Below are 21,062 nucleotides of genomic sequence, written 5' to 3' on the forward strand. Positions count from 1 at the left end.
TATACATAAAAAGAAGCTCTCTACTGCAGTCCAATTACAAAAACGCACAATTCCTAAAATCAAAATATTAGCTATTAATTTTTTAGTGCACAGTAAGAGTGGCTTTAGTCAAGCGTTGACTTGTAACGAGGGTGGCTGTCTTCTGGGTTGTTGCGCCTTGTAGTCTGGTAGAAGTTTACCGACGTTTCTGAGGTCCTTGCTGCCTCCATCATCAGGGCCATCTCCCTGATGACAGAGGCAGCAGTCTGTCATAGTCTACCAGACTACACGGTGAAATAACCCAATAGACATCTTTCACTCGCCGCCGTTAAAACTTTAATCTCACCTAGGTCTAATATATTTTATCTCCCAGTTCTGTAAGATTAAGCGTGTGACTGACCAGTCGTCAAGGCAGTCTCAACCTTCATATCCCTGTAAGTCAACACGCCAATATGTAATGCTTGCAATACTTGTCACGAATAGAAGGAAAGAAAGTTGGAACATTCAGTAAATGTATTCCTGATTCTACAGTGACCGCGCGGTCACAGTACATACCCGTGATCGTTGAACGCGTTGCTAAGGAAACTGAAATAATCAATAATTATTGATTATAATCGACCATACCCATGAGATTACTGACACAGAATTTACGAAGATTTGGCCTACTAAGTTTCATTCTGGCCTGACAGGTTTTAACATAACAATTGCCAAGTAGCCACAGTAAACTAAATTTCAACCAGTTAAAATGGTGGGTCAGATATCGGCGTTAAACCTAGTTATTTCTCCCGAACATTATGCCGCATCGTTATTTCCCATCTGACGAAATATGAAAAAGTTCTCCCCATGCCTAATTATTACGCCATAAACGATGATAAGCAAGAGATGACCGTCAGCACCAGGTGCCCTCTGGGTATGTCCCACAACAGGCCTTGACGAGATGAGAAGAAAAAGCCTACCAGTCGAACCAAACCCTGGACGTCCAGCACGCAACTAACCGCATTACCGGCTGACCCTGATATAAAGAGCCATAATGAAGGTGGTATGACCTATATTTACCAAGTATCAGAGTACAAAACGTGATAATCTACGCTAAATGGAGACAGTGTTGTTCCAAATGTGTTTGCCGATGTCCCCACACCAAAATCGCTTCTGGTAAATTCCAAATATTTGACAGCGTCAACAAATCCAAATTACAAGTTAATACCTGGCAAATTTTTGAGTCCTCACACCAAAATCGCTTCTGGCAAATTCCAAATATTTGACAGCGTCAACAAATCCAAATTACAAGTTAATAACTGGCAACTTTTTGAGTCCCCACACCAAAATCGCTTCTGGCAAATTCCAAATATTTGACAGCGTCAACAAATCCAAATTACAAGTTAATAACTGGCAACTTTTTGAGTCCCCACACCAAAATCGCTTCTGGCAAATTCCAAATATTTGACAGCGTCAACAAATCCAAATTACAAGTTAATACCTGGCAAATTTTTGAGTCCCCACACCAAAATCGCTTCTGGCAAATTCCAAATATTTGACAGCGTCAACAAATCCAAATTACAAGTTAATAACTGGCAACTTTTTGAGTCCCCACACCAAAATCGCTTCTGGCAAATTCCAAATATTTGACAGCGTCAACAAATCCAAATTACAAGTTAATACCTGGCAACTTTTTGAGTCCCCACGCCAAAATCGCTTCTGGCAAATTCCAAATATTTGACAGCGTCAACAAATCCAAATTACAAGTTAATAACGGGCAAATTTTTGAGTCCCCACACCAAAATCGCTTCTGGCAAATTCCAAATATTTGACAGCGTCAACAAATCCAAATTACAAGTTAATAACTGGCAACTTTTTGAGTCCCCACACCAAAATCGCTTCTGGCAAATTCCAAATATTTGACAGCGTCAACAAATCCAAATTACAAGTTAATACCTGGCAACTTTTTGAGTCCCCACACCAAAATCGCTTCTGGCAAATTCCAAATATTTGACAGCGTCAACAAATCCAAATTACAAGTTAATACCTGGCAACTTTTTGAGTCCCCACACCAAAATCGCTTCTGGCAAATTCCAAATATTTGACAGCGTCAACAAATCCAAATTACAAGTTAATAACGGGCAACTTTTTGAAATACTTGCTATCATTCAGTTCGGAATCAGAGGAACAAGGAGGAATGTTTTTTTCATCATGAGCAGCTTAATCATTTTTGCTGTTCTCCGAATATTATTATGGACCACATATGAGAAATTAAAATCAAATTTCACTAGCAAATTGGAAGAACCCAAGCAGAGATGGGAAGGTTACACTAAAACGGATCTTAACAGGGCGTGAAGGTGTGGGACGAATCAAAATGATTGAGAATGTGATGCAATGGTGGGGTCTTGTCAAAGTTCAGGTCTGATGAAAGACAATGAATTTCTTGGTCATCTGAGCGATTGTGCTTCTCAATGGTTCCGTTTCATGGAGTCGGTGTTTCGATGGTTACGAGTTCAAATAACCTCAACTATTGCCAGCAGATAATTTCGCACCAGAATGGGTTGGTATGCAATGACATACCGCAGTTTCAGCCAAAATAGTCTAGTATTCAGGCATGTCAGCTAATACGGATAAATCGATACGATGGACAGAGAAAATTTTTTTAGAGTCGGTATATATTCAGCTTTTCCGTTCACTGCGTAATTTCTTGGTAGCGTGTATTTTTTTAAAAAAATACTGAAACATCGGTCATCCATCCCTTACGGAACATTCGGGGAAACGCCTTAGTTCGTTATTAGGAAAAGGTACATACATAATCATGACGCTACAACCAATGTACAATATTAGAAATGAATTCTGTTAAATAACGTCAAACATCAGATATAAGTAAACTGCTGTGTACTGTAATCTATGTTTAAATAGGACATTTTGCAATACAAAGTAAGGCAATATATATTGTTTAAAATTAGGTTCGATTACGTATTTGAGCAATTTTAAAAGTCCATAAACTGAGAATATGATTCGATATAAACGTTTCCAGGTATCGATGCGGAATTTTATATCAATTGTTTTATAGTACTAATGTCTGTAACTGAAACTGACCAAAGAGACGCAACTCTTTAATAAGGCCTCCAAGAAAATTAAATGGAACACCCTATGAATTTACATTCTAATGTTTCAAGCAAACTAACAAGAGTCCAAATAATGCGATTCGATAAGGCAGTAAGAAACGTTACCGCGTCCATTACAACTCCTATCTGGAATACTTCCGCGGGTCCTACACTTCTGCAAAGCCGAGAAGAATAACAACAAAGGGAATCATGGCGCGCGCGGTGGTTGCAGTTCTTCGGGAATTACCTCGGGGATGAGGGTAGGAACCATTACTATATTCTGCTATTCGTTATTTTCCTGACAAGTTTTATTTATTGCCTGAATTTTCAAGCTGTTACACTACAATCTACTCCAAGATTCAAGAAATCTCCCAATCAGCATGGAATGAATATGTACTAGAATAACTAATTCTACAGCCAGCCACTAGGCAAGATCCACCTCGAATCCTCTTCTAAATGTTATTCTACTCCTTCTCGGTTTTCCAATTGGACACTTCCAAAGAAATTAACCATCTATATACATTATCTCCCTTTCGAGCTAAATGTCTAGCCCACAGCAGCGCAGATTTCATGATCCCAGTTTTAGACTGACCCAAAGTCCCTACGAGGCTTAAAATTACTATATTGTTATTTCCAATACGTTTAACTTTTTTCAGATGTAGAACAGTCCATGAAAATTGTCATAAAATGAAATATATATTTCACGACTGAACCATCTTGTTTTATTGCTGTCTTCCGGGTTGCGACATCATGTGTCTTGGAGGTGGTTACCTACTTACCAATTCATTACCGACCTCGGACATCGCAAAATACGGACCTTAGACCTTAAGTAATTAACTCCATGGCGTGGAGCATACAGTATTGCGTCAGAATAACGCATCAATTACATAAAAGACAAAAACCACATCGCCACAAAACAAAACCTCAAACCCCAGCACTTGTGACGTCAATTCTATTTCAAGAACCTTATTGAAATTATCAGTCTGAGCGAGGTAAGCAGAGGCCGCAGTCTAATTGCTCCAGGCTAAATTACCTCAATGGATCCATCTTACGCAAATCCTTCAAAAAGGTTATCTTGATATATTGCATTATATAAGTTAATTAGAATGTGCCTAAATAAAGCATTAAGTTCACACAGATCAATATATGACGCAGTTCGCGTTCAGAATGGTCTGAAACAATGGCGTACTTTATTCCCATCGCTCTTCAACTTAGATTTAAAATACTTAATTTACGGAAGTCCAATAAAATCAGGCAGGATTTAAATACAATGAAATGCGACTGCTACTGATCTATATTGATATTAATTTATTGGACGGAAACACAAACGCCATACATAAAACAGAGAAACCATGTAAACGCTGGTAAAAGAGGTTTATAAACACACAGAAAACAAATCAAACGTCTTAACATTAGAATGCGGGCCAGAATTATAATATATATTGTTCGAACACGTAGAAAATTTAAATGTCTACAAACGTTAGCAACATTAAAGGATAAGATTAAATTCACGAAATTCTTGCTAATTATCTGTCCACGACATGATATTTTTCTCTCGTATCTACAAATCTACAGAATAGCATACTACAAAGGCCATTATCACTTTAAAAACAGTTTTGTATGGGCGTGAAACATTGTTTCGCACTGAGAGAAGAATACAGAAGTCTTAACAAGACGCGATGCTGAGAAGTAGGTACGCACAAAATACAAACCAAGTAACAGAGTATGGAGAAATTTTAAACGAGAAATTTCATAAATAGCATACAATGAGACTAGACTGGGGGACATGTAACACGCATGGGGCAATGAGAAATGCGCCAGTTTTTAGTCTAAAAATGTGAAGGGACCATTTGGATAACCTAGAGGTAGGCGGGATTACTCTAATCATCTGATCTTAAAGAATTGGACAAAGAGTGTGGGCCAGATTCAAACGGCTCAGGACAGCTTCCTGTGGCGGGGTCTAGTGAACATGGCAACTAGCCTTCGGGTTCCATAAAACACGAAAAATGTACGACCTACATCTTCTCATAGACTCTGCTGCACGGAATTTCTTAGCCATTTCATTATGGTATTCTTCGATACGGGAATGCTATTTCTCTATCTCTATAAATGTAAATTCACTGTTCGATGATGCATGAGGTACAATGAGCAGAGCAGACAGGAAATAACCATCACGGAAACGTGTTCTGTCCACTACTACGCCCGAGGCGGTAATCCACAGATTATCTGCATGATAGGCAACCAGCCAAATGCAGGCAGACTGGCATAAACAATAAAGTATCTTTACGTCGACATTCAACTGTCACAATTTCGCCTCGAATCGCAGCGGATATAAATTTGTGGTACGGACCTTTTCCGTGTGTTTTATGGAGGTTGCTCCTTTGATCCAAAGACCTACAATTTATTTATTTATTTATTTATTTATTTATTTATGTTTTGTCTATTTAATTGCGCCTATCAATAACTCAAAATATATAGGTCTACAAGTTTCCAGATTTAATCAGAATATGTTTCCAGTTGGGTCTTACGTAATTTTTATTTAGAATGAATTTTCTTTAAATGCTGATGTTACGGTTATCCCGGACACGCTGATAGATCTACTCCTTATGTTACAGTCCATGACAGCCCAAAACGCACACCTCGTTTGAATCTCTGTACCCAATCATAAACTTCCTTCTTGCTTATGCAATTATTCCAAAACTGAATTAATAGGCCGTGGGTCACGCAGTTCCAGCTAGGAGTCGGGAAGTGACAGTTGCGTTTAACTTTATCAGTGAACGCAATGTGTGTAAACATGGCGTTCAAGATGAAGTCATCACAGACAGCTCTATTGTTAGAGTTAGCTCTGAGGCTCGGTCCCGAAGTGATTTTTGCTACGCAGTCTGGTAAAACGCATGTGGTCGTAGTCCACAAACTTCATCGTTAATACACAACCTCAAACGGGAAGTTGGTCCAAATATTTTTAATGAAATATCTACTGGTGTGTGAGGCACTTCGAATCCAGTGATAACCCGCAACTTCCGCCTTTTCTCCTGACAACTCTGAAATGCAAATAGCAGTAATTAGTATTATCAACACTACAACGCGTTCTTATTTGATCGACCAACTACTTAGCACATGAAGTATGCTCCCCAGACTGCTGGCCTCCTAATTTACCTAAACAAATCGAAAACAGAACAACCACACGCTATTTATAGTTCGACGTAACATTTACAAGCTGGAATCTTGTAAATATTGGCACTCAGAGTAATTTGGTGCAGAGAAGGCACACGGGGATGTTTACATTACGAAATGCCAAACTGCAGGCCGTGTAACTTAAGAAAGAGAGCGGTCAAGGACCTAGCAGGTTTGTGTAATGGGAGCCCTAAGTTCGTGTCCATGCAGTTTTCGGATCTCAGTGTTTCCCTCAGTGTCTCCAAGCGAATACCGACTACGACGAACTCCTTCCAAATCCTCAATCCCCCCTCCCCCAACATACATAACCATCTTTGTCATATCATTTGGCATTATATAAGCTATGCAGTTGAAACAGCATGTTTTAAGAAATGAAAAACTATTCAAAGCACACAAGTTGACCGGTACATTCGAAATTACAAAACTGATTCGTGTAGTGAATGATAGCATACAATGGAACTTCGTAGTTCTTCGATTATCTAGATTCATGGCATCCACACTATGGATTGTGGTATTACCGGTGTGAAAATCGTTGAAATTCAATGCGGAATTATTTATTTCGTATCTTATTCCCTCATCCCAAGCCGGACAGGTCTAAGGAGATGCGCTAGACTAAGAGTGATACCCTGGTCCTCCAGGTTGGGGGTTGGGTGTAGGGCTAACAACCTTTCACCTTTAAAAAAATATGTGTTACGAAAAAATCAACCAAGCCTCGGATCAGGACGGACTCTTTGGCACGACCACGGCAATTGAAAAAGGACATGAGATTTGGTACTTGGAACATTAGGAGCCTCTATAGGGCTGGGGCACTTAAATCAGTGTGTAGGGAATTAGGGAATTATAAGTTAGACTTAGTGGCAGTGCAGGAAGTGCGATGGGAGGGGGAGGGCATGATCCCAGTGGACAATTTTACATTTTTCTATGGAAAGGGGAATGACAATCATCAGCTAGGGACGGGTTTTTTGTTCATAGCAGAATTAGGGCAGCAGTTAAGAGAGTAGAATTTGTTAGTGACAGGTTGTCTTACGTAATTTTGGAAGGACGTTGGTGCGACATCATTGTCCTTAATGTTCATGCCCCAACTGAAGACAAAAGCGATGATATCAAGGATAGCTTTTATGAAGAATTGGAATCAGTATTTGATACATTTGGCAAGTATCACATGAAAATTCTGCTAGGAGATTTCAATGCAAAAATTGGGAGGGAGGATATCTTCAAACCCACAATAGGCAGCGAGAGTCTCCATGCACTTAGTAATGATAACGGTCTTAGAGCAGTAACCTTCGCTACGTCAAAAGATTTAATTGTAAAAAGTACAAAATTTCCACACCGTGATGTTCATAAATACACTTGGACTTCTCCAGATGGCAGAACACACAATCAAATAGATCATGTTTTAGTAGATAAGAGAAGGCAGACAAATGTAATTGATGTGAGATCATTCAGAGGAGCAGATTGCGACACTGATCATTATCTGGTGGTAGCAAAAGTGAGGGAGCGGCTTTCAGTAAGTAGACGAACTAAACAAAATTTTGACACAGAAAGATTTGATTTGAAAAAATTAAGTGAGGGAGAGGCAAAGGAACAATATCAAGTTGAAATTTCGAATAGGTTTCAAATTTTAGAGGCAAATGAGGATAATGAAAGTGTGGACATCAACAGGGAGTGGGAAAATGTCAGAAACTGCATCAAAATTTCAGCAAAAGAGAAACTAGGATACTACAGGAGAAAGCAAAATAAACCGTGGTTTGATGAAGAATGTTCAAAATTAATAGATCGAAGGAAGCAAACAAAATTTCAATGGTTGCAGAACCCAAACAAAACAAATGCGGATAATCTATGTAACGTGAGACGTGAGGCTAGTAGAACCTTTAGGACTAAGAAAAGGGAATACCTGAAGGGCAAAATTGCTGAACTTGAGACAAATAATAAGGAAAAAAACATCAGAGACCTGTACAGAGGCATTAATAACTTTAAGAAAGGATATCAACCCCAGACCAATTTGGTAAAGGATGATAGTGGCAAGTTGCTTGCAGATCCAATAAAAATTGTGAATAGGTGGAAAAATTTCTTTAGCGAGCTCTTAAATGTTCATGAAACTGGTGATATTAGACAGATTAAGATGCATACAGCTGAACTGTTGGTGCCAGAACCTAGCTTAGATGAAGTGGAACTAGCCATTGGGAAGTTGAAAAGTTATATATCTCCAGGAATTGACCAGATTCCGGCCGAATTAATTAAAGCAGGTGGCAAAGGGTTGCATATGAGGATCCATAAGCTTATTCAGTTAATTTGGGATAAGGAAGAGATGCCACAACAGTGGAAGGAATCCATAATTATTCCTATTCATAAGAAGGGGGACAAGACTGAGTGTGGTAATTACCGAGGAATATCGCTGCTATCAACCTCATACAAAATTCTATCCAACATTCTTTTGGCAAGGTTAACCCCATATGCGAATGAAATTATTGGGGATCATCAGTGTGGGTTCAGACGAAACAGATCAACGATTGATCAGATCTTTTGCATTCGTCAGATACTAGAGAAAAAATGGGAGTTCGGTGGGACCGTACATCAGTTATTTATAGATTTCAAAAAAGCCTATGACTCTGTGAAGAGAGAAGTGCTATATAATATTCTTATTGAATTTGGTATACCAAAGAAGCTAGTGGGTCTAATAAAAATGTGCTTAAATGAAACCTGTAGCAAAATTCGAGTAGGTAAATATGTATCTGAGACATTCCCCATCAAGAACGGTCTAAAACAAGGAGATGCTTTGTCTCCCTTGCTCTTTAACTTTGCGCTAGAATACGCCATCAGGAAGGTCCAAGGTAGGCAGGAGGGTTTGCAATTGAATGGGACACATCAGCTATTGGCATATGCTGATGATGTTAATTTATTGGGGGACGATATAAATACAATAAAGAGGAACGCAGAAGTTTTACTAGAGGCTGGTAGACAAGTGGGGCTGGAAGTAAATTCAGAAAAAACTAAGTACATGTTAGTATCTCGTCATCAGAAGACAGGCGGGCAAAATTATCTTAGGGTGGCTAATAAATCCTTTGAAAGGGTTACAAAGTTCAAATATTTGGGAACAACAATAACAAATCAAAATGATACTTGTGAGGAAGTTAGGAGGAGACTAAATTCCGGAAATGCTTGCTACTTCTCAGTCCAAAATATTTTGTCTTCCCGTCTGATTTCTAAGAACCTGAAAATTAAAGTATACAAAACAATAATCTTGCCTGTTGTTTTGTATGGGTGCGAAACATGGTCTCTCACTCAGAGGGAGGAACACAGATTGCAGGTGTTTGAGAATCGGGTGTTGAGGAGGATATTTGGGCCTAAGAGGGAAGACGATGGGGCGTGGAGAAAACTGCACAATGACGAGCTTAAAAATCTGTACTGCTCCCCCAGTATTGTGAGGGTGATTAAGTCGAGAAGAGTGAGATGGGCGGGACATGTAGCGCGCATGGATGGGACAAGAGGTGTGCACCGGGTACTGGTTGGGAAACCTGAAGGGAAGAGACCGCTGGGGAGACCTAGACGTAGATGGGAGGATAATCTCAGGCGGGATCTATGGGAGATAGGAGTTGAAGGAAACTGGATTTTGTTGGCCCAGGACAGGGTCCGGTGGAGGGCTTTGGTTAATTCGGTGATGAACCTTCGGGTTCGGTAAGCCATCTAGTTAGTTAGTTAGTTAGTCTTATTCCCTCATACAGCTCCTTCCTTTCAAATCTCTGCCAGCAGCATAGAAAAGTTATTCTCACACTTTTACCGGATTCTCAAGGGCCCGTTCTATAATATTATCAAAATGGGCGTGGTTAAAACGCACGTTAAGGTGAGGCGTTGCATGACAAGCTGGAGCCGGCGAATCTGAGAAAAATCCGAGGCCAAATGCCACGAGTTGATGACAATAGGCACACTGTTCAAACTCTCCAGCAGTTGCACTTTGAGATCCTTGAACATCCAGTTTTTGCTTCCGAATTATCATTCGTTTGGACGGAAAAGAGTGACGCTACTGATCCTAAGAAATCGTAATGTGCTTTCTGGTTTCAAAATGCAAAGTCTGCGACAAAAGTTCAAGAGAATATTTCGTATACATTTCTGAAAAGATAAATGCACGTTTGTGGAAATACGAAGAAACCTGACGTCAGGACGGGATGTCACTGAAATGAGGCGTATAACTCATCCTACAGGAAAGAGAAGTCTTAAAAGATCTCATAAAATATGGCAAGATTCATGCCTGAAGGGAAAAGGCCTATGAACTATAGAAGAATACTTAGTTATAGCAGCCTTCCTGTTTGCACAATGCAAGAAAACATTTCCGTCCTTACAGTCATCAACTGAAGGACGCCGCCAACTGTGGCAGTGGCATCGCAATTGAAGTCGCGTTACAGACATGGTGGCCTTCAAAGCATTTAGCCTGGTCAGAACTGTCTTGAAATACGCGAGACACAGCACAATGGCTGGAGATTCGGCGATCAGTACGATACCCCTCCTAGCCACCCCTTCACGATTTGCCACGTAATATAACAACAGTTAATAATCCACCAAGAAGAGTGGGAAAGTTTATTTACTTACGATAATGGAAAAGGCTTCTGTAACATGCGGTGCAATTTCTAGACCACGTGTAAAAATACTTAAACTCAGTGGTTATCGACATTTAAAGACTTGGGGCCCACGTTCGCCCCTTTTAATGACGCTCCGACAATTTCTTGAAAGTTTGTACAACGCAAACAATAACAGAACACTTTATCATCTTAAATGAAAAATTAAATTTAAAGCATACAACACTGAAACAACGAAATATTCTTGCCATGAACTTCAAATGCAAAAATAAAAGCAGTAGTATCAATCATAAAAACCATAATTCACTGCAATGACGCAGAATGGGAACAAGGCTTGCGCATGCAAAACAGATTACTTCATCATTATATCGCTGCCGAGCGACTAAAACAGTGGTGTACACAGACGGTTTTAAGCACTACTACAAGAAAATCAGAACGGAACTAAACGGAGATCAAGTAAGGCTGTCGCACTAAACGCAACGTAGGCGCTTGTAGCCAGTCACTATACCGAGCAACCACGGCTCGTACTTCTTCTGGGACGTGCATTGCGTAGCCTGGTATAAATTTATAGACGTTTCAGAGACGGCTGCTACCTCTATCAGTGCAATGTTGGAAGCAGCAAGCACCTTTGAAATGTCGGTAAACTTCTCAGTGCGTACTGAAAACGTTGATTTCCTAGCCATATTTTTTTTACGGCGTGTTAGGAGCAGAGAAACGAATTACATTTAACGAATTGTGAATAACGGCGATAGAAATGTCTGAACACCGACCACGTATACGTACGCCGTTTGCAACAAGTGATACTTCTGCTACACCACTGGCAGGAACAGATTAGTTATCGCCCTCACGCCACATCTCCCAGCACTTTGTCCCATAATCCTCCTACACAGTCTACTGAATGTCGGTCCGAACTTTGGACACCAGTCACCGCACTTCACTCTTCTCTGTGTAAGAAAATGGTACAGTCTGTGTGAACCGACAGACCTCTCCACGTTTCGGGAACTTTTTTGATAACAACATATAAATTAGCAAGTCGAGAAAGTCACTCGAGTCCTTGAAAACTAATGGTCACTGGGGTAACCAAGAAATCTCCGTGTTTATGAAACCCCAAGGTTCATTACAGCGTTCTTAAAAGCCAGCAGCCACTGCATCCTATCCCAAGACGGACGAATGTAGTCCACATAGTCATACCATACTTCTTTAACATCCACTTTAATATTGCCCTCCGATCATCGCCTAGGTTTTCCCAGTGGTCTCTTTCCTTCGATTCTTCCGACGAAAACTTCGTAATCATTCCTTATCTCTCCTATGCATGCAACACACCCCGTCCACCTCAAAGTCCTTTATTTGGTGACTGTAATAATACGACAAAGAGTCTGTTTACTTATAAATTTTCTCCAATTCGAAATATTATCATCAGAATCCTGTTCTCAGTTTATTCTTGTCCTCGGGTTTCCGCGGCTAGAGTTCAATGTTTCCTTCAGCTTTCCGGGATGAGCCACGTCGACCGTTGAAAACTCCCTCAAGATAGCAACAACAATTTCTGCCGAAGCGTTCGAATCGGCTCATCCTCGAAAGCCGAAGCTGTACTGTCTCAATTTACGTCCCTCCCATAATATGGCAGACCACTTTTCACTCCAAACTTTACTTAACACGGTTTTTTCTGTGGCGAAGATCTGTCAGACCTCCGCCAGCCCAAAATGTTGAAGGAAATTTGCAGCTGCGCTCCGTAATCTGGAAGTGGTCGTCTCCTGTGACATGGTGTGACGATACTAAACCAAATTATGCACAAAATAAGATAATCTTGCGACTTTTTATTTCTAAATTTAGAAAGACTTTCAATTTCAACATAGTACACAGAAATAAGCTTTGGACAAGGCAACAAAAAGTTTACCAGGGTGACGAAAACGGTCCACCAGACGAGTGATGTCGATTTGACTGCTATCTACTTCTGCAGGATGGGGAAACGCGTCCCAGAACGCATTCTGACCAGTAAGTAAAACGAGATGCCAAGTAGTTTTCTACATCGAACACTCGATGCACTTGGACTGTTGAAAGACAACTGAAGGATGGTAACCAGCATACAACATGACGTGACCTGCGCGGGCTCTTTCAACTGGTTTCAGATTTTAATTATATCAAACGACTAGGAAGATGACCACATTTAAACACTTGTGCGAGGACAAGACAACATCATTTGAGGTTTTCACAGCGGTGAATCGCCCTGATGACGGAGGCAGTATGACCTCTGAAACGCTGGTAAACATCGACTAGACTACACAGCGCAACAACCCAGAAGACAGAAATATTCATACTCATCGCCCTGATGACGGAGGCAGTATGACCTCTGAAACGTTGGTTAACATCGACCAGACTACACAGCGCAACAACCCAGAAGACAGAAATCTTCATACTCATCGCCCTGATGACGGAGGCAGTATGACCTCTGAAACGTTGGTTAACATCGACCAGACTACACAGCGCAACAACCCAGAAGACAGAAATATTCATACTCATCGCCCTGATGACGGAGGCAGTTTGACCTCTGAAACGTTGGTTAACATCTACCAGACTACACAGCGCAAGAACCCAGAAGACGGAAATCTTCATACTCATCGCCCTGATGATGGAGGCAGTATGACCTCTGAAACGCTGGTAAACATCTACCAGACTACACAACGCAACAACCGAGAAGACAGAAATATTCAAGACTATATCGCTGAGACAAAAACAAAGTAACAATTAGAACTTTTAAAGCCATGGCTGTCCCAACCCTTACGTATGGTTGTGAAAACTGGGCCATCAACAGATCGGAAAAGCGGAAAACTGAATCTGCTGAAATGAGATATCAGCCGCAAGAATTAATCGAAGAATGTGAACATATGTGGGAAACCGTAAGAGTTAACGTCACTGGAAAAAATATATTATCGTGAAATCTGCCTCAATCGTCTGGGCTGCACTCCACAATCCACACGGCGTTGTGACACAGAAGACAAACAGATAAAGACTTCAGTTTATTTACTTTCCTCCCACCTTTATCATGTCTACTTTATCATTACTTCATTCATGCTTTCCTTTTCTCTATTTCCTCCACCCTTTCATTCTTTCTCCCGTTATCTATCCACTCGTTATAAAACTGCCATCACTGGGACAAAATCGTGCATGGAACAGCAATGTCCCGTCGGCCCGTGAACACAAACACAAGGCCCATTTTCAGACTTTGCATGTAATTCGATGGATAAGGGCTCGTCGTGCTACACGTTATATTCATACGTGAAATATTTAACCATTTTATTCCGTCAAACTGTTACCAGTTAGGGACTCCTCAAGTACTAAAACACAAGGTCATTCTTCCACGGGTTGCCATTACTCGGCATCACTGAAAAACGAAAGCAGACTCGGAGAGATCTGGTGAACACAGTGAAGCACACAGACTTTCACTATATGTCAATGTCAAACGATGTAATCGTGTCATGTCAGTCTCCTATGACATAACAGTATTACAAAATACTTTCTTTCGGGCAGGCCAACTGCCATTTGGTAGTTCGACGATTTTGAGCTGATCGACAGTGAGGCAGCGATATCCACAACAGATTTCACAAGCAACAGCTTTAGAACCCTGGTCCGCATTGGTGAGAGCTGTATGCTTCCACGACACAAATTGCGAAGGGAAATGCAATTACAAACGTACAGTCCACGACTGTAATCTTGAGACTTGCAAGGAATGCAGGAAGTCCGTAGACGCTACCTTTCCGCCTTCACCCCACCTCCACGCCCCGCAAGTCTCAAGATTACAGTCGTGGACTGTAGAAGCGTGATTTCATACGAAATATTTCACAGAACAATACTAATTTGTCCCTTTTCAATACACATACAAACGCTCTTCTGGGATGTGTAGTCCGGTAGAAGTTTGCCGACGTTTCAGAGGTCCTTGCTGCCTCAATCTTCAGGCTAACTTCTTGTTATTTGGACCTGTTACAGTTTCTGCATTTTTAAAATCACATATTGCTTTATAATCTAGCACTGCCTTGCATCTTGCCCGATGGGGTTATTTTTGAAGTGACCGCGGGAAGGATGGGCTCGCAAGAAACATTCAATACCTAAAAGTCGTCGAATACTCATCAATTACTGGTGCTATCTGATCATACTTTATAGATGAGCCAAACGTCACGACTTAAACGAAACCTGGAGAATACCTCACCTCACAATCCAGTAGCAGATCTACTTAATTACGGTATCAAATACTTTTTTTTCCCAGTCCACTTTCGAAAAACATACAAATGCAAAATTTTACGTGTGCTTTTGTATGGTCTCTCACTTTATGGGAAACGCAGACTGTGTGCATTTGAAAACAAGGTGCTTAGAACCAAAAAGGGACGATGAGACAGGACGCCGGAGAAAAGTAAATTATGAAGAGCTCCATCATTTGTACATTATAAAGATGATCAAAACAATGACAATAAAGATGGCTGTCTTCTGGGCTGTAGAGCAGTGTTGAAAGACGGCGCTATAATGGTAACCATGTTTGTTCTCATTCCCGTGACTCTTCATCCGACTGTCAAAGCTTTCCAGACATACCAGACAGCGTACTGGTTACTCACCCTACTATTATGTTACAGGCGTACTCTGAAATTCGAACACGTGTGATACAAACGCTGGCCACTTGAGCCAATTAACAGTTGCTGGCTGTGAATCCAGCAAGTACTTTGCATTTACACGAAATAAACAGGGGTATGATGCATGATTCCAGGGCTTCTTAAGACCATGAATACTAGTTAGCCAACAGTTTTAAGTGGTCCGCTAAAGTTAAATGTTCTATTAATCACGTGCGAGAGCGGATTCATTTCCCTTAGGATAGTTACCAATGGCGAGCAACTGCAAAAACGCCCATGAAATTTCCGACTCTATAAAAGGCAGGGAATTTCATTAGCTGAGAGACTACTGGCATCTCAAGACAGACTCTGTTCAGAGGAATGAGATAAATGGACTAATACGAAAACTAGTTCTGGAAAGGAATTAAGCCACGACTTTATTTTAAATGCAGCCATTTGTACAAAGAGACTAGCAGAAGTTGGTAAACTGACCGAGAGTAAAACAAATTATTAGTTCACTTATGCAGGTCTAAACTACCATAAAACTGTAAAAACACAGACCAAACAACGTCACACAGTTTGCGTCACAGTGCCTGCAAAGTTTCAAGAATTTCGTCCGCACCTAATGGAGGTTATGTAGTCAGCTTCAAGTTTGCTCCCGAGAAAAAGGTGCCCGGTACCTCTTGAATAGGAGCCTAGGTGGATTCCAGAGCAGATCGACGCCCCCCCAACCTCCCCAGACCAGGATTTTGTATTTCCGTGTGTGTTCATTATTCTAGAGGTCCATCTCCCAAGAAGATGGTGTAACTTGCCTGAACAGTAAGCAGTTTGTTGTCATTCCAGCCACATCTTACTGAGGCAGAACTTGTCGGCCGCGTCTCGGTTTGTCAGAAGACAGACAGCAGAATGATAGGTATGCAGAAACAAAGAAATGTAACTACTTTCTAACCTAGCAACATGCCACTGAGCGTTCCATAAATTCAGTTTTTCACATTTCTAGAAATACAGGAAAACTTTTATAACAAACGACTGTCTTTTTAAATCCACAGAGTAAAGACTATCTTCAGAAGCTAACAGTCGCTCTGCTATCAAAAAATTCCGGCCTTTTATGGTACCCGCATATAAATTATCGTGATCACAAGATTCCGCCACTAGGCCCTAATGTGAATCAGATTAATCCTGCCCACACTTTCGCACCCTATTTCACAAGATCCTCCCCCGGCGGTCTCTTACCTTCTGGTTTCTTGATCACCATTTTACGCATTTTCATCTCTTTTATGCACGATAGGCCACCCCACCCCCAAATCGCTTCTTCCTTGGTTTGATCGCTTCAGTATTTGATAAGGAATACAAATTATGGATTCCCTCGTTATGCTCCTCTCAAACACGCTCGACATTAAGGATTTGAGATTTTCACGGCGGTGAGTTTGAAGATGGCTGTCTTCTGAGTTGTTGCGCCGTGTAGTTTGGTAGAAGCTTACTAACGTTTCGGTGGTCTCCTTGCTGCCTACATGACACAACAACCATCTTCACGCTCGACATAATAATAATCCGTGACGTAACAGCCCTCTGAGAGCCAAAGCCGACTAGCTGACTGCTGGCCTCACGTTCACATGCCTAAGCAGAGGTGAACGATCATCCAACCAGATAGAGGATGATGTGTGGTCAGCACGACGAACCCCCAGCCATTGCTAGCTTTCCTGACCGGATTACGCTACTCATTGTAGCTCCCCAATTTCCTCACGATGGGTTGGCACCGGTCCCATACACTGGTCGAAAGCTCATGAAAAAATTTCTTCTCCCCCGAGACTCGAACCAGCGCGCATTTCGTATCACCGGTTTCCCTTAATATGAAACTGTGCGAGATAACAGTAAATTCGAAGGTAAACCTTCTTATTATAACAAGTTCTTTAGTCTTGAATCCAACCAAGTGCCAGACTTTATTCTGTAGAAAACAATAAAGAACAGGGTTTCCTGCAATAACATAAAAATTCTATCCCTTTGAGCTCCTACAGAAAAAAGGGATCACATTCTGAAAGTTTGAAAACTATATAGTAATACTAATGAAGAAATAAAAATACAGTTCGCTAATATTATATTGAAGAAAACGTTACAGCCAAGTAAATTAGATTTATCAAGGTTATGCAGGTTTAATTTTCATTTACTGTGATTCAGTTGTACTTATATGCCATACAACAGGAAGCATTAACTGAAATCCAGCATAATTTGTATTAGATTCATATAATATCAGAACTCTCCATTTACAATTCTGTTTAAGTACTTGTTTCTGACATATGGAGAAACAGATAAATTTGGAATCAGTGTTGAGATAGAACTGGTGTTTCAAAACACATGCAAGGTTACTGTCAGAATGATAAAACTTGTAATGATACTCTCCCCATTTCAAAGGTTACCTACATCAAATGAGATATAAAACTCATCATGATATGAATGGAGGGAAGTTCATATGGATGCTACAGGAAAAACCACAAAACATCTCAGTAATTTTACCAAGATTTGAGCTGGAAACTTCTCGGAGAGGCTACAGCATTTATCGCCACTTCAACTTGCATGGTAAAAATTCCAATTAGAAACACACTACTGCTAGATATACTTCTAGCTTGCAATTTTTAACACTTACAGAAACAGCCTATGACATTTTCTTGTAATATTTACATATCAAATCCTATTTCCATGTTTTCAAATCGTGATGAAAATAACATTATTAATGAAAACAAACAGACTGCAATTCTTTGAACATGTCCTAACATCAATAAACACAGAGCAGGCTAACGCTTGTATTTGAGAAGTACCCATTTCAAACCTTAGTCAAGTTATCAGTTATACCTGACTGATGGTTTTCCTCAATCTCTCGAGCAAAATTGTGAAATAGTTCCTTCAAACAGCCCTAAAAATTTCCTTTCAAATCCCCACTTACCATTCACAGTCATGTCAACTTATTTGATGCTACTTAACATCTGGATTTGAAGAAGTGCCATGAAACAACATAAGACAATCAAAAAAGTAAACAATCCTGATTTATTCTCAGCATGACCAATCTTCAAGACAGGCTACAGCCAAGTCATGTATGCAATTATATAAACCTTTACACTAGATTGGGCTCACTGAAGTTGACTGTTTCCCATTTAAACTTTTTAAGTCATGACAGGAAAACACACTGTCATAATAAATAATAACTTCAATATGAAACTGAAATAAATTGGTATTTAACAATAAAACATGTAACAAAAGCTGTTCAAATTATACACTTGCAACTTGAATGTAGTATATCTGAGCATGGCATATTACTTACAGTACACAATACATAGTATTCCACTAAAGTTGTTGCACCATGCAGTCTGGTGGAAGTTTACCAACATTTCAGAGGTCCTTGCTGCCTCCTCCATCACTCTTACAATTGTATTAATTTTGAAATGTTCTTTCAATGTACATGAATCAGATTAACACAGGGCAAAGTTCCAGCAATATAAATATAAAAGCCAATTCTTAGCTAGTTCTATCCACCCCACAACTCATTCTGCCAAGTGTATGCTACCACCTCCTTCTCAGTCTTCCAAGTAGCCACTTTCCAAGAGGTTTCCCCAATAAAATTCAAATGTATTTCTTGTTTCCCTAACCTCCTCCATTACAGGGTTCACACGCTGGAAACTGCTCAGCATTTTTGTCATTACCCTCACTTGATTTTCATTGCCTTCTTTATGGTTTGAATAAGTGACACCCAGATACAAGTGCAAATGGTACATAGGCACAACAAAACTCCTTTCATTTGTTTACTGGGTTCACACAATGGCATCAGAAAAATTATGACCACAGTTAGTCAACTCTTGTAGACATCACTACCCACAATTATTCGCATATGTTAGATAGGCTGTATTTATCTATGTACGCTACTTTCGGTTACGTTTTGCTTCAACAAAACGCTTAGCTGATCCTATTTATAAACAATTATGGATTATAACATAATTCAGCGACCTAAACGGCCTTGTCCGTTATAATTAGCATGAAACAAGCTCAAACAACTTTAATTTATAGGTCGACAAATGAATAAGCATCAAAAAAGTTGAAACATGCAACTCAATAGATGAAAGACTCCCGGATTACAAGCAGCGTCAGGTGGCTGAATGGTGAATAAACCGTATCTTCTCCCAACGTTTGGTGAACAATCTCTGCTCTCATCCTCACGGCTGCTGCGTAACAAATCTGATCCTTTGTAGCGCGTTAGCCGATGGGAACTCACTTTATACATGCAGCTCAATCTCTACCAAAACAGGTCATCAAGTACCGTTCAAGGACTTCTACACTGTAACTCACAGGACAATAAAATTTGTTACTGTTCTTGACCAAACCTTACAATACAAATGAGGACTGAACCACCAGCAAGTCAATTTCAAAGATAGATCCAAAGAAAAGGCGTGGTGCTATGCTACATATACACCAAATTTCTGACATTACAGGCCATCTGATTATCACATGTACTATTTCCGGTATTGTATACATGCTCACTCCCTCCCAGTCCAACACCTGTGATTTCACAGGCTAAACTGTCAAACAACACTCATCGTCACTGCAGCTTATTCAACACCAAACTCAATTCTAGCGTAACAACAAATATACAAGGCACTGAACACTGGGCCAATATCACTATATGGCAGCCATGCCAAAATGATTGGACAATGTAGAAAACGAGGCAGCCGTAGTACTTAAAAAAGTTCCTTTCAAGATCTTAGCCCAAAAGCAACTTACCTCTTCAGCATTTGTGTATCCTAGCAGGAACGTGCTGAGCAGAATAAAATATATCCTTAAATGCATCACCACACTGAAATATGTCGAACTGATTCGACTTCACGACGTCTTGATACACAAAACTATCAATTTTAATAGCACAGTGAACCCACTCACACCACACCACACTGATCAATGAATCCACTGCGCCTTGTGGGACTACTTTCAAGATATGTATGCGCGTATACATCCGGCAAAACACCGACGTCGGGGGAAATGAGTAATACCACCAAAAGAACTTAACTACGTAATACCAATTATTGCACTCATATGAACGAAGTGTAGATAAATAAAAATACATTGATCATAGTCGTCAATAAACTACCAATTTATCTTCAGACATACAACAGTTTCAAGTTCTGTAAACAATTCTCTCATCAAGGCCCTACGCCATGTTACGTATGAAAAACTGTACGGTCATTTCGTTTCGCTTTGAACATATAAATCACGTAAGATTTTATTTCACACATCGATCGCGGAGCATTGTCAGCACATACACAGCATATTTATATAATTCTGAAATATATGACTAGGGTTGCCAACGTTTACTTGTGCCAAAACAGTACATTTTTCTCACATCCCATCCCCTTAAGTATTTGTGTAGCGTATTTTATATTTTCGGTAGCCGAGCATCCTGGATGAAAGTCTTTTGCTCTTGTGGAAAAAGTTTCGTCAAATGCTGTAAAACCCTGAATCCACATTCTTCTCCTACCTGTTGACAAATTCTTTTCCTTTTTTAACTTACAGAATACTGGGTATAGTTCAGTGATCTGTGTGCAATTGCTTTACTTGTTAATGCTTAACAGAATCATAAGTGCTAGTTCTGTAACAGTTCATCAGGGACTTTTCATAATCAA

General features: G+C 40.2%; 1 protein-coding gene across 2 annotated transcripts in view; it reads right to left on the reverse strand.

Annotated features, from left to right (window-relative positions):
* Sdc (Syndecan) overlaps nucleotides 1-20,598 on the reverse strand; it is a 72,155-nt gene extending 51,557 nt beyond the window's left edge. Inside the window, exon 1 of one of the 2 annotated variants that reach the window (XM_022076910.2) lies at nucleotides 20,167-20,598. In XM_022076910.2, the coding sequence (XP_021932602.1) occupies nucleotides 20,167-20,232 (66 nt within the window). In that variant the 5' untranslated portion in view covers nucleotides 20,233-20,598. The remainder of the gene's footprint in view (nucleotides 1-20,166) is intronic. The other variant, XM_022076901.2, reaches the window with a different exon arrangement.
* Nucleotides 20,599-21,062: the final 464 nt, after the last annotated feature.

This window comes from Zootermopsis nevadensis, unplaced genomic scaffold (genome assembly GCF_977971745.1).
Source record: "Zootermopsis nevadensis isolate Lab colony 2312 unplaced genomic scaffold, Znev_1.0 Znev_ptg000017l, whole genome shotgun sequence".
Classification (NCBI taxonomy): Eukaryota; Metazoa; Arthropoda; class Insecta; order Blattodea; family Termopsidae; genus Zootermopsis; species Zootermopsis nevadensis.